The sequence below is a fragment of the Cyprinus carpio genome, chromosome B3 (genome assembly GCF_018340385.1).
Source record: "Cyprinus carpio isolate SPL01 chromosome B3, ASM1834038v1, whole genome shotgun sequence".
Classification (NCBI taxonomy): domain Eukaryota; kingdom Metazoa; phylum Chordata; class Actinopteri; order Cypriniformes; family Cyprinidae; genus Cyprinus; species Cyprinus carpio.
Genome location: NC_056599.1, coordinates 29431469 through 29447177, shown reverse-complemented (window position 1 = coordinate 29447177; position 15709 = coordinate 29431469). Strand labels below are relative to the sequence as shown.

Sequence of the window (15709 nt, the reverse complement as noted above, 5' to 3'; positions counted from 1 at the left end):
GCTGGAAGACAACACTGCCGCGAGACTTCTGATCCGCCAACTTACAACATGAGCTACAACAAGTTCGCACAACAGCGTGCATTAGAAATACATGAACCGAAATTATCTCGGATTATTAATCTAAAGGTAACATACTGAAAGAACAACGCACATGTAACTCATACAACTGCGAGCATGATCGAATGGAAGGTGACAGTCCTCATGAAGACTCGCTCCGAGTGGAGTGAGAGCGGCTCCAGCGCTCTGATTGGACAGCTCTGTTATGACCGTTACAACCTGCGACTCTGAATGATGGGGGACCCTTGGTTTCTTCTTGTTTATTTATTTATTTATTTAGTGGATCTTGCTTATTGCTATAAATTGAAATAATTGAATCAAACATAGCTTTTTAAATTTTTTACCGATTTATTTTTCTAGTGTTAGAGATTAAAAATATTTTAATCTCAAATATAGCTTTATTTATATTTTATGTATATATGTATATAGAATTTGCCTAAAACAGGTTACAATTTAACAAAATTATATTGATTGAAACATTTCATAATTATGAAAACCAAACAGTACGTCTTCTAGGCTGTTTTTTATAGATTTTTTTTTTTAAATCTTTAATAAATTAGCAAATTTCCAAACAAAAGCACATCAAAATTAACAAGATAAATAAATACCATAGAAAGAGTTACAGAGATCCTACTTTTGAATACTCTTCAAGGGATATTATAAATATTTATGGGTATAACCACTGATCTATAATATAGAACATAATATATAGTATATATATTAATATATGATATATAGATCAGTGGGTATAACGCAAGCTTTCATATACTATCCTTCTGAAAAAGACAGAATGAATACATTTTTATTCCTATGATTTTACATAAGAGGAGCAACATATCTGTGCAATATTTCTTTTTCTTTTTTTTTCTTCTTTATTAACAACTAAACAACATTATACAATACTACTACAAATAACAACAAAGAGAAATAGGGGTAAAAAGAAAAACACATTAAAAAGCAAAACAAAGGTGTATTGAATGGGTTTTATTCAAAGAGTCTCTAATACTGTACTGCCCTGTTTTACACAGTAAGTCAGATCGGCAAAGGTACATTTGTATAGATAGAATGTAATCACGTTCATTTTATATATATATATATATATATATATATATATATATATATATATATATATATATATATATATAAAGCTCCGAGTCCATTTTCCACGACCATAAAGTAGATTTTGGACATGTTCTGCATTTCCTTCAAAACGACTGCAGTGCCAGAAGGACCCCTGTTGTTTTGGTTTTGTAGTAGTGAGTAGTTCAATTCCCGCCTGCGCAAAATTCCGCTGTCTCGCGCGTGCGGAGCAAGTGCGATCTCGCGACCCTCAAATCGCTGCTGGGGAAGCGCGTTTTAGGCACTTCGCTTTTCAGGTACAACAATAACGTTTTATTTTTTGAATGAACGTTTATTGAGAATGTTGAATAAAAGAAAAATTAAAATTCCACGCCGATGTAACAAATAACGTTAGCGCTTCCTCGCGCATTACTTCCAGAAGCTTCTGTGCAGCGCGTGCGTTAATCCCGTAACGTGTACACCACTAATTACTGGTTATTTCCTGCACTGATGCATTACACAGTTCTTTGGCGGTTTTGACGTTTCATAATTTATTAAGCCCGCGCTCTGCTCGGACACGTCATGTGACGGGAATAATAATAATAATAATAATAATAATAATAATAATAATAATAACGCACGTTTCCTTGTTTTCCAGCACATTGTTTTCTCTGCTTGAGTGTGGGATATGGATCAGCGGAAAGTGTCGGAGTTAAAGGCCTTTGTGCAGCTGTGCAATGATAATCCGTCTGTGCTGCATCTGCCAGAGATGGGCTTCTTTAAGAGCTGGCTGCAGGGGTCAGTGCTTCTGTGTGTTGTTTATGGTTTCGCATTCAGTACTGATTCCAAATATTATGCTTTTTCATTACAATAATGATAAACTCTGAAGTGCGTTGTGTAATAATGTCAAAGTGTAGTGTCTGTGTGCGCAGTCATGTGTCTCCCGGAGAGTTCTAGCTTCATCACTCAGATAAATAAACATCCCTCTATGACTCATATACAATGCAAATATGCTACTTTATTATAGAATGGGAGCAGACATACCATCACCAACAAAGAATGACAGCTCATCATGCAAGGTAGGAAGAGAAATCGAGAAGAATTATAGAATCAGAATTATTTTACTGTCTTTATTACACAACCTAAAAACACACACACACACACACACACACAGGGGTCTTAAATATTAATAATATTATATATAATCTATACAAAGATGTGTTAATGACTATTAATTTACCATTAATGGGGAAAGAAATCCTTTCCACATGTTCACAGATCTTGAGAGTGAATGTACACATAACTAGCTTGTTCATTTCCAGGTTACCTTTTAATAAAACCCATTTTTATCTTTCCCTAAATTATATTCATTATTAATTAATTTAATTCATTCTTATTAATTAATAAATACTTTTTTTTATTATTATAATAATAATATTACAAATTAAATTAATTTATAAAATTATAAAACTTAAAAAATTAAATAAATTACGAAATAATCAAGTGAATACATCAGATAATTTGCAACAAAGAATTTCATTTTTATTTTTTGTCAAATAAGACAAAACAGAACTCCATGAATTGAATTGTGGATGGAAAATATCTCGCTTTTTTTTCCCCCAAACAGTAATATTATTATCATTACTTTAAGAATTGCATTTTACTGTACAGTGTATCTGTGTCAGTTTCTTCCAGTTTTGGTGGTTTGTCGTGAAGGTCTTTGTATTTGTGTGTGTATTTGACAGTAGTTTTTCTCAAACACATTGGTGAAAGCTCTGAAGTGACTGTCAGAGCTTTAGATCTGTGCCACTGTACGTGATCTGCAACCGTGGCAGGGCTGTTTTATGATATTTTCTAAAGATTGCTGCTGTCTGTGTTTTCATTTGTCTGTAGGGGAGCTGTCCATGTGATGGGGGCCCCAAAGCAGCGCCAGAACCCGAACCTGCCCCGCCATCTGAGAGCGCAGAGAGTGAGTTAGGTATGTTGACTCTAATATCTCCTTTAATATCTTTTGTTTGCTCCTTATATGCCATCGCTCTGGCCTTTTCTGTGGATTGGTAATAGCTCTGAACTTTCACTACATGTGCTTCATTTTTGATATTCAAACTTGGGCAGTTAGTAGACAATGAAACGGATGCCAGCAGCGTCTGATATGAAGCTGATATCTAGGCTCTAGAATGAACCGTTAACGCAACATTGAAGTCTGTTTTGTAGTATCCTGGAAACTAGACGCTGAAATCTTTTGACTGTAGAGATAAAAAAAGAAGCTGTTTGTGTCTACATAAACTTCTGTAGGTAAAGAAGCTGTTAAAAGGCACAATAATCACTGAAAAATCACCTAATTAAAATCCATTTACATCGCAGATTTAAAATCCTATACCATTAATATTAAAGAAAAAAAATTATTATAATTTAAAAAAAGTTTTTTTTTATTGAATGCTTTAAAATGTGATTTATTCCTGTGATAACCTGAATATTCAGCATCATTACTGTGTCACACGTTCAGAAATCATTCTAATATACTGATTTCCTGCTCAAGAAGCATTTTTTGTCTATGATGAAACATTTGTGCGTTTTAATATTTTTATAGAAACCATTACAGCATTTGTTGCATCATAAATGTCTTTACTGTCACTTTTTTATTGATTTAAAGCATTGAATAAAAGTATTAATTTTAAAAACACGTGTAGTGACTGCTGTAGCGTATATATTTAATGTTGCAATCCCTAAAAATGCTACCAGATAACTGGCCAGTAAAGCTTTACCCTGCACAGTCAATTTTTAATCTCATTTGGTGCTTGGTGAGATTTATCATTTACGAATGTCTGTTCGGAGAATATGCTCTTGTTTTGTAACAGCAGTTTCTAATGCTTATGCTGCTATGTGAACTTTTCTTCAGAAATCGACAATGAAGGAGTGATTGAGCCCGACACAGATGTTCCTCAGGAGATGGGCGATTATGAGAACCTGGAGGTAAATGCACAATATCGGAAAAAATCTGAAATGTCCATAATCCCTTGGGATAAAAGTTCATTGTACTATACAAGCATACTGCAATGTAGGGCTGCACAATTATTCGAAATTAAATCGCAAAGGCAATAAATTGCGATCTGTGATCAGCAGTAAATCTCCATCCAAAGGCCAGAGGCCAAAATCCAAATATGCCCCGAAGAAGAAATCCAGGAAATCGCTGCAGCTGAATAAACAAAAGATTCAACTGGTTTCACTGATTCAGCGTGACTGATAAACACACGACTACGGCAATATGCAGTTTATCTAAATTCTTATAATAATTTTCATCATAATAAAGTATATCTATAATGAAATTCTAATCACCATAGCCATTATCACTGCTTAGAATACAATTTATTGTAAGCAAAATTTCTCCTCAGTCTAAAAAGACCATTGATTGAAGCTAAAGGCTGGAATACATTACACAAGTTTTAAAGCAGTAGGTGTTGTACGCTTGTCGACTTTGTTAGTAGTTACGCAAGAGAAATTGTGCATTGTACACTATCAGACTTTTAAGCTATTCCAGCTCAAAATATCACACATTTGATTTAGTTGCTGAGTGAATGGAATGGACTGGATGAAGTCTGTGACCATCATACACTACACAGTTTTCTATGAAATCTGCAGACTGGCTCTGACTTTTGACAACTAGCGTCAACTCCAGACTGTAAACCGTGCAGAAAATCAGGGCAAATGTCATGTAGTGTATTCTAGCCATGAGCTGCAAAAATGTTCCAAGCATATTATTCTCTCCAGGAACTTAAGCATTAATACAAATTCAACCACTTTCCACATTATCTGAGACAGTTTGCAGGTTCCTTATTATTTCCACAAATTAAAAAATAATACATTTAATTAGAGGGTTGGTTAAGTTTGTGTGCATGTGCATGATTTTAGTAATTATGCACCAAATATTTTAACAGGTAATTGTACTCACTAATTTAAATTACATAAATGTGACCCTGGACCACTGAACCAGTCTTAAGTCGCTGGGGTATATTTGTAGCAATAGCCAAAAATACATGATAAGGGTCAAAAAATATAGATTTTTCTTTTATGCCAAAAATCATTAGAATATTAAGTTAAGATCATGTTCCATGAAGATATTTTGTAAATTCCCCACTGTTAATATATTTAAATCTAATTTTTGATAAATAATATGCATGGCTAAGAACTTTATTTGGACAACTTAAAAGACGATTTTCTCAATATTTAGATTTTTTTTTTTGCACTCTGATTCCAGATTTTCAAATAGTTGTATCTCGGCCAAATATTGTCCTATCCTAACAAACCATACATCGATGGAAAGCTTATTTATTTAGATTTCAGATGATGTATAAATCTCAATTTCTAAAAATTTACCCTTATGACAAGTTTTGTGGTCCTGGGTCACAAATACATCATGATTATTGGTGGGTTTCCACTCAACAGATATTACCACAGTTTTTGAGAGAACCCAAAGCAAATTCAGACATTTTGGGCTGCAAAAGCCACGATAAAGTCCTGCTAAATCCCAAACCACAGTTACTCATTTCACATACAAAGAACATGGATGTACATTTGCACAAAATGGCTCCGATAAATGGTCATGATAAACTGTTAAGCAAGCCTTGAGAAGAATTTGACCAGATGTGACTCCTTTAAATCAATGTGAGGTTGTAAATATTCATCCATATTCATCATAGACAACCTCTGATGCTGTGACTTTGGTGTTGGGTTGCTCTTTCAAAATACTTTCATCACGCTCTTAGTGTAAAGTGAAATTATTCAAACGGGTTGATGAAATGCTTTCTTTATCCTCAGGTCACAGATGAGATGATGGACCAGGCCAATGAGAAGAAGACTGAGGCTATTGGAGTGTTAGGAGATGGTCCAGAAACTCCCTCTTATTTGAAATGATAAAATCTGTTATAATGTAATCATAGTTTATATTTCCTTAGTTGTGGTAATAATTCAATGAAACATGCCAACTTTTCAGGTGACCTACAGAAAGCTCTAGACCTCTTCACAGAAGCCATCAAACTCAACCCGAAACTGGCCATTCTGTATGCCAAAAGAGCCAGGTATCATCCAATCCCTGCTTTGGTTTTTAGCAACCATGTTCGCTTGGCTGTTGAGTAACTCTATCTGCTTGTGTCTTTCAGCGTATATGTGAAAATGCAGAAGCCCAACGCTGCCATCAGAGACTGTGACCGAGCTATCAGCATCAACCCAGACTCAGCCCAGCCTTATAAGTGGAGGGGGAAGGCACACAAGTAACGGACTACAGCTAGATTTTGATGGAAGAGGTGGATTTCTGCCTCGACACATCAGTGCTTTGCTGCTGACAAAGATCTCTCGTTCGGACAGGTTGCTCGGTCTCTGGGAGGAGGCCGCTCGAGACTTGGCGATGGCCTGTAAGCTGGACTATGATGAAGAGGCCAGTGCCATGCTAAAAGAAGTCCAACCAAAGGTATCTGTGCAGAACTCTGAACTGGTGAAATTATTTTATTTGGAGAACAGTTGTGTTAATTTGCCATTCAGGGAGAACTCTCTTGAATGATGTAATATAATTGAATAATATAGTAATAGTTTACAGTAAAGCTCATATTTAATGACTTACATTTGAAAAACAACCAAAAGTGTTTTTTATAAATATGATGAATTTTCTTTAACTTAACATGCTGTTTAATGTCAAATTATTGGGCATTTTTAAAAGATTTCCTGAACTCGATTTTAATACAGTCATGATGTACTGACTACATGGTTTTTATTATGTAATTTATTTAATAATAATAATTTATATCAATAATATATATATTTTTATAATTTGTCTTTTCATATGACAACACAATGGCCTCCCTCATGTTGGATATATGTTTTACCAAAATGTAATAATATTGAATTCCACTTTTAATGTTTTTTTTATATATATAAAATAATAAATCTGGTGTCTCATTTATAAATGTTGCATATGCACAAAATGGGCATGGAAATATGCATACAAAACTTTCCATGCACATCTCAGGAATTATAAAAAAATTTATTTGATGTAAATATGTATGAACATTCTAGACCATGACCATCTCGAGATTAAAGTCATTATATTGCGAGATTAAAACTCGTTAAATTTCGAGAAAAAAATTCGAAATACAATCTTGAGAATAAACTCATTAAATTTCGAGAATAAAGTCGTTGTGTTTTTCGAGAAAAAAACTCATTAAATTTCGATAAAAAAAAGTCGAAATACAATCTTGAGAATAAACTCATTAAATTTTGAGAATAAAGTCTTGTGTTTCGAGAAAAAAAACTCGTAAAATTTCGAGAGAAAAAAAGTCGAAATACAATCTTGAGAATAAACTCATTTAATTTCGAGAACAAAAAAAAAATTCTAAATACAATCTTGAGAATAAACTCATTAAATTTCGAGAATAAATTCCTAGAAAAAAAGTCGAAATACAATCTTGAGAATAAACTCATTCGAGAATAAAGTCGTTGTGTTTCGAGAAAAAAAGTCGAAATGAAACGTAGAGAATAACGCATTCGATCAGTGTTCATTGCATAGCCTATATCTTTCAGTAACAAAGAAATACTATCAACTTTAGCAAATTATGACACAATAATAATTAGCACACGAACTTTTAAAAGAATTTGCAAGCGGCTAGGTCTTTTTAGAAGAAAAAATCAGTCCAATTTGTGCGATGTAGGCTACTCACTTATGTCCAACATGAAATGACAACCAGAGGACAAATGCAAGGTTATCGCTGGCTTCAACCAAATGCACTCTGGCACTTGGACAGCTATGATAAATTAAAACCGTACGGCATTGCCATAAATGGCGTGTAATGTAATGCGTTTATTCTCAAGTTTGTATTTCGACTTTTTTTCTCGAAATTTAACGAGTTGTTTCTCGAAACACAACGACTTTATTCTCGATATTTAATGAGTTTATTCTCAAGATTGTATTTCGACTTTTTTCCTCAAAATTAAAGGGCTTAATCTCGCAATATAATGACTTTAATCTCGAGATGGTTTTATTTTTTTATTATTGCTTGGCCCTAATCCTCTTCCGTAAGTAAACAACGATTTTAAACTTTGTTTTTATGTCGATACACACATTTACATTAAATATTCCACTCTCATTAATAGAGTGAAATTAGGCTACATAAAGTCATTACGCGAAAGTATTCATACCCCTTCATTTTTTTTTTTACTGATTTAAATAACTTTTTTTCCTACATAAATCTACACTCCATACACCATATAATGGCAAAGCAAAAAACAGGTTTTAAACCTATTTGCAAATTTATAGAATTGTCACAACTTCATAAATTTATAAAAAAAAAAAAAACTGAAAAAAATAATGAAGGGGTATGAATACTTTCGCAAGGCACTATATGTGTGTGTGTGTGTGTGTGTGTGTGTATATATATATATATATATATATATATATATATATATATATATATATATATATATATATATATATAGTGTTTTGACACGAAAATAAAATCTTACTGACCTCAAAATTTGAAAAAGCAGTGTATATTTAAAATGTAAGACTAATGGTAGCATATGAATGCTAGTGAATGATTAAAAATCAAATATTGTGATGCAAAATAATGGTTATGTAAGCTTGAGTACATTTGTCAAAAACATCAAAAGCAAAGCAAGTGTGCCGAAACTTCAATGTGTCTCATGTGATCCCACCTCTCCCCCGCAGGCCAGCAAAATTGTTGAGCACCGGCGCAAATATGAACGCAAGCGTGAAGAACGAGAGATCAGAGCACGGCAAGAACGAGTGAAGAAAGCAAGGGAGGAGCACGAGAGAGCACAAAGGGTAAGAAATCTATTGATTTGCATCAAGCAACGGAATCAGAGTTGTCTGCACAGTCAGTCCTGTTAATGTGCGTCTGTGCGTACAGGAAGAGGAAGCCAGACAACAGGCTGGAGGGGCACGTGGAGGATTCCCAGGATTCCCAGGTATCTACTATTAAGCTGTTTATATGTATATAAGCCATATTGATTTGTAAAACAAAATAGGAATAGTTCACCCAAAAATAAAAATTAACCCATGATTTATTCATCCTCAAGCCATGCTAGTTGATCTTCTTCTTTCAGACAAATACAATCAGAGTTATATTAAAAAAATGTCCTGGATCTTCCAAGCTTTTTAATGGCAGTGAATGGGGGTTGAGAAATTGAAGTCTAATAAAGTGCATAAATCCATCTTAAAAAGTTCTCCACATTAGGGCTGAATGATTAATTGCATTTGCAATAACATCGCGAAATGAAAAAACAATATTTTTCAACCTGCGATTACTCTCTGTCACATGACACGCGAGAGTAAAGAGGTGTGTTCGACTGGTGTATGACATCAAAGCATGGCAAGAGCGATTCGAAAGCATAAGGAGACGTCCGCTCTCTTATAGCTCTCGCCGTACTTTGATGTCATACACTGATCAGTCTAAGCAGCACAGTTTCAAGTCGAACACACCTAAGCAGTCTTCAGAGGAAGCATCAAATTGGCAGCACGCGACAGTGTTTCCAAGTATGTGATTTGCCGCGGGTGTGAAAAAAAACAGGATAAAAAATGTATAAAAAAACTCTAAAATACAAATTCGGAACACGTTTGGGCTAGTAGAAAAACTCCAAAAATTTGGGCTAGTTTTGAGTAGCAATTGGGCGGGTTTTGTTGTGAAAACCTGGCAACCCTGGCATGCTACACGCCGAAATGTTTGAAAGCGTAACTCCATCAAAACGGCAGTAACAGAGTTACGGTGCATTTCATTACTGAAGACTTTGACTTCAAGATAATTATAAGATAAGATATATATATATATAATTAGTATAATGTTTAAAAAGTGCAATATACATGTTTACATATGTTTATTACAGTCACTTTGAATGGCCTTAATACTGAGTGTAGTAAAGCAACATGTTCTTATATTTCTTTAATCTACTTTAGTTTGTGTGATTTGTTAGAATTTCATATTAATGTTTACACCAGGCTTATTTGTCAGTACTTTATGTTGTCATAATAATTATTAGGCTACATAGTTACAAGGTTGGAAGTTCAACAAATCAGGTTCGATATAAGCCAAGGGTAGACAGGTTTTACGCCTATGTCATCTGCTCCGATTGTTTTCGTCTGAAAGAAGAAACTCATATACAAATAGGATGGCTTGAGGGTGATTAAATAATGGGGTAATTTTCATTTTTGGGTGAACTATAAGAGAGATTACTGCAAGATCAGCCATTTTTGTTGTTTGAAAAATTGTGTAATTGATGTTAATATTTGTTGTGATCCTTCAGGTGGTGCTGGTTTCCCAGGTGGAGCTCCTCCGTTTGGAATGCCTGGACTTAATGAGCTATTCAATGACCCAGAGGTTCTCATGGCCATGCAGGTAAAGTTAACCACATCCTGCTGAGCACCAGGACCGTGCATTTACACAGAGTTAACAACTGGATAGACTACAGTCTAAAGTCAAAGAAGGCCTGTAATAATCAGGGAATTTATTCATTGTATTTTCCAGGACCAAACAAGTTACCTCAATAATACAGTTTTTGAAATTCATGGAAAGGTCGATAGTGATTATACATTTCTCATGTCTCTCAATAAATTTATTATGATTCTAAGTTCAAATGCTTCACTAAATATACTGATGAATGAACAATTACACATCCATCCTAAAATTTGGAATTGGTAAGATTTTTTAAATGTTTTGAAAGAAGTTTCTGAACACAGTGAAGCTGTTCAATTGTTAAGTAATATTTCAATTTAAAATAACTGTTTTCTGTTTGAATATATTTTAAAATGTTAATTATTTCTGTGATGTAAAGCTGAATTTTCAGCATAATTACTGCAGTCTTTAATATCCTTCAGAAATCATTCTAATAATTCTGATCTTGATCAATGTTGAAAACAGTTTTTGATTAATGCATTTCAAAAGAACAAAAGGAATTTTCAAAAATAGAATATTTCAGATAGATTTTTTTTTAACAATGTAAATGTCTTTGTTACTTTTGATCAATTTAATACATCCTTGCTGGAAAAAGTATTTATCTCTTTAAAAACTTTTAAATTGATGTGTAAATTGATTATTGTTACACAGATGCTTCACAATACATTGGAATCATAAATGATCAATGGAAATTGTTAATCGCTATTACTTTTCCTATTTTGGTTTAATTGGGTCAGTTAATAACTATATAGTATTGAACCATGTTCATAAAGGTCTATAATAAACTTTCCTGTATCTGTCTTTCCTGAGCATCTCAGCTGCTTGTAATATTTACATGATAGGTAGATTGTTTATGCATTCTCATTTTCCAGGACCCAGAGGTGATGGCAGCATTCCAGGATGTGGCGCAGAACCCCGCCAACATCTCCAAGTACCAGAGCAACCCCAAAATCATGGCCCTGATCAACAAACTCAGCTCCAAGTTTGGCGGCCAGCAGCCCTAAAAAGGGCTGAAAGAGTTCATGTCCAGTTCCAATACTCTGCTGTAGCTTTTTCTCACTGGGTTTCTTGCCATAAATTACTGACAGCACTTAGCTTATGAGCCACGTGAGATACTGATTTTAGACGAGTCTTTGCTGATGAAAGAGGAAGAAACTATGAAAGAGTATCGGAACAAGACCAGAGATGTGATGCATTTTGGGGGGGTGGGTGTATTCGCTTGAGTGACGCATGAACTAAGACTTGGGTTTATTACTTTAAAGTTTTGTTGGGGACAAACTATATTGTGGGCTTCACTGAGGCGGACACATTTAGCACTTACGATCCTGGTCTCTTCTCCAGAATATCAGGGGGTTTGGATTTGAGAGCCTATTCTAGCTGACAGTCGCTGCATTGACAAACTGGATTTAACAAATGTGTCCATTCAGCAGCCAATCATTCCAGGGATATAGTCTTAATTATAATCACCTTCATCCATTCAGTATGCTACATGGCTTGTTTGTGCTCTTATCCAGCGGGATCCGGATCAAAACGGGGTCTAGATTATATTTATACATGTGAATACATATTCCCTGTCCAGAGCAATCAATCACTTACTGTTTAGATTTCATGGGTGTTTCTTTTAAAGGTTTTTGATTAATGTTTTTTTTTTTTTTTTGCTCTCCTCACCCTCAGTGTAACCTAACATTGTTTTCTGTCTCTCATAAATTCAGAAAAAGTGAAAATTCAATCATGAACAACTTTCTTATTGTGACAAATTTGCATCTTATATGGATTTTATCATTTAATTCAATAAACATTTTACTTGTCACAAACATAAGACAAGCCACAAGTCAAACTTAAGTTCGTTTATTTAGTTGAAAATATACAAAAGAGATAGTTCATCCAAAACTAAAGGTTAAAGGTTATGAGATTGAAGAATATGAGGAATTTAAAAGCATTTACACTGACAAGTCAAACTTAAGTTCGTTTATTTAGTTGAAAATATACAGCGATAGAGACTGGGACAGTCCAGCCACAAGTGAAACTTAAGTTCGTTTATTTAGTTGAAAATATACAGCGATAGAGACTCGGAACATGTAAGGTCACATGTAGCCATTTTAAAGTGTTTTCTAATGATTCTACAACTTTTTCACATTACATATGATCTGTATATATATTAATATTCATTTAAAATAAATGATTTATTATAACTAAATTGCTTGTGTGTAATGGATTTATAATAATATAATTATATTAATCATTAAATAACTCTTAAGTCATTATAAAGAACTCATCATTGAAGACAGACAATTTTAGTTTTTTTAAGAACTGGTGACCTTTAATTTGGAGAAACTTAGGAAGTGACTTTTTTTTGCTTCAGACAGGTGTCACTTTGCTTACATCTGATTGGTCCAATTTCAATTTGAGTTACTGTTGCATTGAACCAGCGAAAAAGCCACTTTCATGGTAGCTAAAACCCAGGATAGGTGCAAACTAAACAATCTTACCTGGTCAGCCAGCGAATCTGGCTTCATGTTACAGGCCCCAAGTTCCTTCAACTCAATCAAATGTTAAGATCCGAACTCCTAACCTGAGATTCCTTTCACATTACTTCTTATTTTAACACAAGAGATGAAGTGACTGGGTTTCTTGCATTAAGCCGTAATGTAAACATCAGCACATGAATATTTAAGTTGTGTTAAAACAGAATGCAATTTCAGAAATATTGGAGCTGATAGAGCTTAATTTAGAGTGACTTTATTGATAATTTAAAGCTCAGAATGCTGCATACAACATACAAATAAAAAACTAGCATAACAATTAAGATGTGGACCATTTGGTCTTTGACGGAGAGAATGGTGACGTCTAAACACAAGTGCTTCTCAGGAAAGAAAATCCTGGATCTGAAGCACAGACACTGGGCTGCTAATGGCCGTACCTGAACAACAGAGCAACGAAAGATGAGTATTAATACAAGCATGGACATTCACAACCAATAAAAGGCATGTCAGAAAATATGGAATTAGAACAACAATGCGTTATCCCTTCTCAATGATAAACTTCTGGAAAATACAAATAACAAGGGGAAAACAGTCATTTCTATCATGTTCAGCTGCTTATAGCTGAATTGAAAGTTTACTGTAATCCTAATAAAGTGATACACGATACGGTTATCTAGAGCGGGTTCAAGAGGTCTAGACTTATGTTTCAGTGAACTAAGATTCTCTATTAATACAGTTCCTGGGTCTGCCTCTATTTTAATGAAGAAACAAAATCACTCACTTCTGGAACTCCCACTCTCTGTTGTCCAGAGGACACACCTGTCTGGTCTTCAGCCAGCGAGAGATGCAGTGGAAATGAAACGCATGCTGCAGAAACAAAAACACACAGTTATACCACAACCAAACAGACACAGGCCACATTCTGAATTCATTTGATTGGTTAGTTGGTGTGTGTGTGTCATCAAACTCACATTACAGACTCCCCAGGCCACTGTGCACTCCTCTGATGTAGCCGACGCCTGATTGGCCTGACACTCTATACCTGAAGGAAGATACAACCAAGACAACTCACTAAATAACAGCTGACGGTGTGTTACACAAGAAACTGAACCTAGAATACAGTCAGGAGAGACCGAACAGGAGCTGATACTTACAGAGGTCCATAATGTGATTTCTGCAAATGGCACAGTTGTCCACCACAATGTCCCAAGCCCACAGAGCCACAGCATTCCACTGCAAGAGCAACACAGTTCTGGAATCAATTAACCAAACAAATCTCCGCAACACAGTTCCATGGCAATTCAAAACTATTTTATTTTCCAGTGGCACTGAGATCCAACCCAATGTAAATCTCAGTTCACCAGGAAATAAAACGCCTGTTACAGATCTACAATCCATACACACAGATCAGAAAATACAAGTCATAAAAACTGACAGAATTTACATGTTAATATCATGGAACTTTCATATGTATACTGTGGTACTAAATGATTACCATGTGTATTCAAAAAAAGTGTTAGAATTGCCAGAACGTGTCTATAAAGTTCAAAACGATCGAATCGAACGTTAGAATGAGTCTACGAAACCCAAATCTGTTTGAATCGAACGCCTGCGGTGTTTAAAACTAAACGTTTGGAACGCGTCTATGATGTCTGAAAATACTGTCTATGTAAAAAACTCACTTGGTTTTTTAAGTGATTTCTACTAGGATTTTGTTTATCTAGTGGCCTGGTTAAATAATCTCTCGGATCACGCTGCAGAATTTACTAGAGTTCACATCAGAGGCGTCAAGAACGACCAAATTACATTTGTCTACTTGATATCAGATTCTACATATTTCTAAGACATATTAAAAGCTGACTGTAATCATAATAGGAACACAGGCAAGTGATTAATATTAATGATGAGATAGAGCAGCGCCGCCTATGCTCACCGGGGATTATAAACACGCCGCTGTGAAAGAGTTGACATTTTCTAGAGACTAAGCGGTTTAAATGTGTATATATACTTGACATCAATACTTAATAACGACGTCTCAATACTGTACCTTTTTCACTTCAAAACGCTTTTTACTAGCTCCACTGTTAGCGCCACTCGGTGTGTCTACATCCATCGCGGCCGCCATGTTTGCTAATGGTGTGATCTCGCGAGAGTTACTCAGTTTAACAACCAGTCAGTGATAGGTTGTCCATAAAATAAAGCAATACTGCGCGCTATTTATAATTCTGTTTATATTAAACCATATTAATATATTTGAAAAGCTGATTTCCTCAACGTATCGATTGTAAAGTAAACTCTACTGTTTTGTAGTCAAGTGAAAAACAGTAGGTTCCACCGAGATTTGAACTCGGATCGCTGGATTCAGAGTCCAGAGTGCTAACCATTACACCATGGAACCCATTAAGCACGCGTACAGATTTTTCCATATTTAAAGGAACACTGATGCATTTGAATTCTCTGTAATGCAGAGCATTAGTTTGTTTTTTACGGCTTACACACATTTTCAAAACTTCTTTTTTTTTTACTTTACACAAAAATCCAAGAATTGCACAAAATGCAAAATGTCACATATCTTGCAAAATGAAGCACTGCATTAAAAATATCACAAACACATCTCAAAAGCAAACAATTAACATAATATTAATTCCTGTTAGA

At 34.7% G+C, this 15709-nt stretch overlaps 2 protein-coding genes and 1 non-coding gene across 3 annotated transcripts; 1 reads left to right on the top strand and 2 right to left on the bottom strand.

Moving 5' to 3' along the window:
• Positions 1 to 1284: 1284 nt before the first annotated feature.
• On the top strand, positions 1285 to 12390 carry LOC109110149 (hsc70-interacting protein-like). The gene is made up of 13 exons (XM_042720653.1): positions 1285 to 1433; positions 1775 to 1914; positions 2144 to 2195; positions 3010 to 3094; positions 4016 to 4089; positions 5932 to 5998; positions 6107 to 6191; positions 6273 to 6383; positions 6478 to 6580; positions 8831 to 8947; positions 9033 to 9090; positions 10423 to 10514; positions 11444 to 12390. The coding sequence occupies exons 2-13, from the start codon at positions 1805 to 1807 to the stop codon at positions 11573 to 11575; spliced, it is 1086 nt and encodes a 361-aa protein (XP_042576587.1). The 5' UTR covers positions 1285 to 1433; positions 1775 to 1804; the 3' UTR covers positions 11576 to 12390.
• A 904-nt stretch (positions 12391 to 13294) lies between these two features.
• rbx1 (ring-box 1, E3 ubiquitin protein ligase) lies at positions 13295 to 15254 on the bottom strand. The gene is made up of 5 exons (XM_019092371.2): positions 15102 to 15254; positions 14209 to 14287; positions 14026 to 14096; positions 13836 to 13921; positions 13295 to 13491 (listed from the first exon to the last, which is right to left on the bottom strand). Exons 1-5 carry the CDS (start codon positions 15177 to 15179, stop codon positions 13479 to 13481), a joined length of 327 nt encoding a protein of 108 aa, XP_018947916.1. The 5' UTR covers positions 15180 to 15254; the 3' UTR covers positions 13295 to 13478.
• A 126-nt stretch (positions 15255 to 15380) lies between these two features.
• trnaq-cug lies at positions 15381 to 15452 on the bottom strand. Its single transcript has one exon. It is a non-coding gene; the product is annotated as a tRNA-Gln (tRNA).
• Between the last annotated feature and the right edge of the window lie 257 nt (positions 15453 to 15709).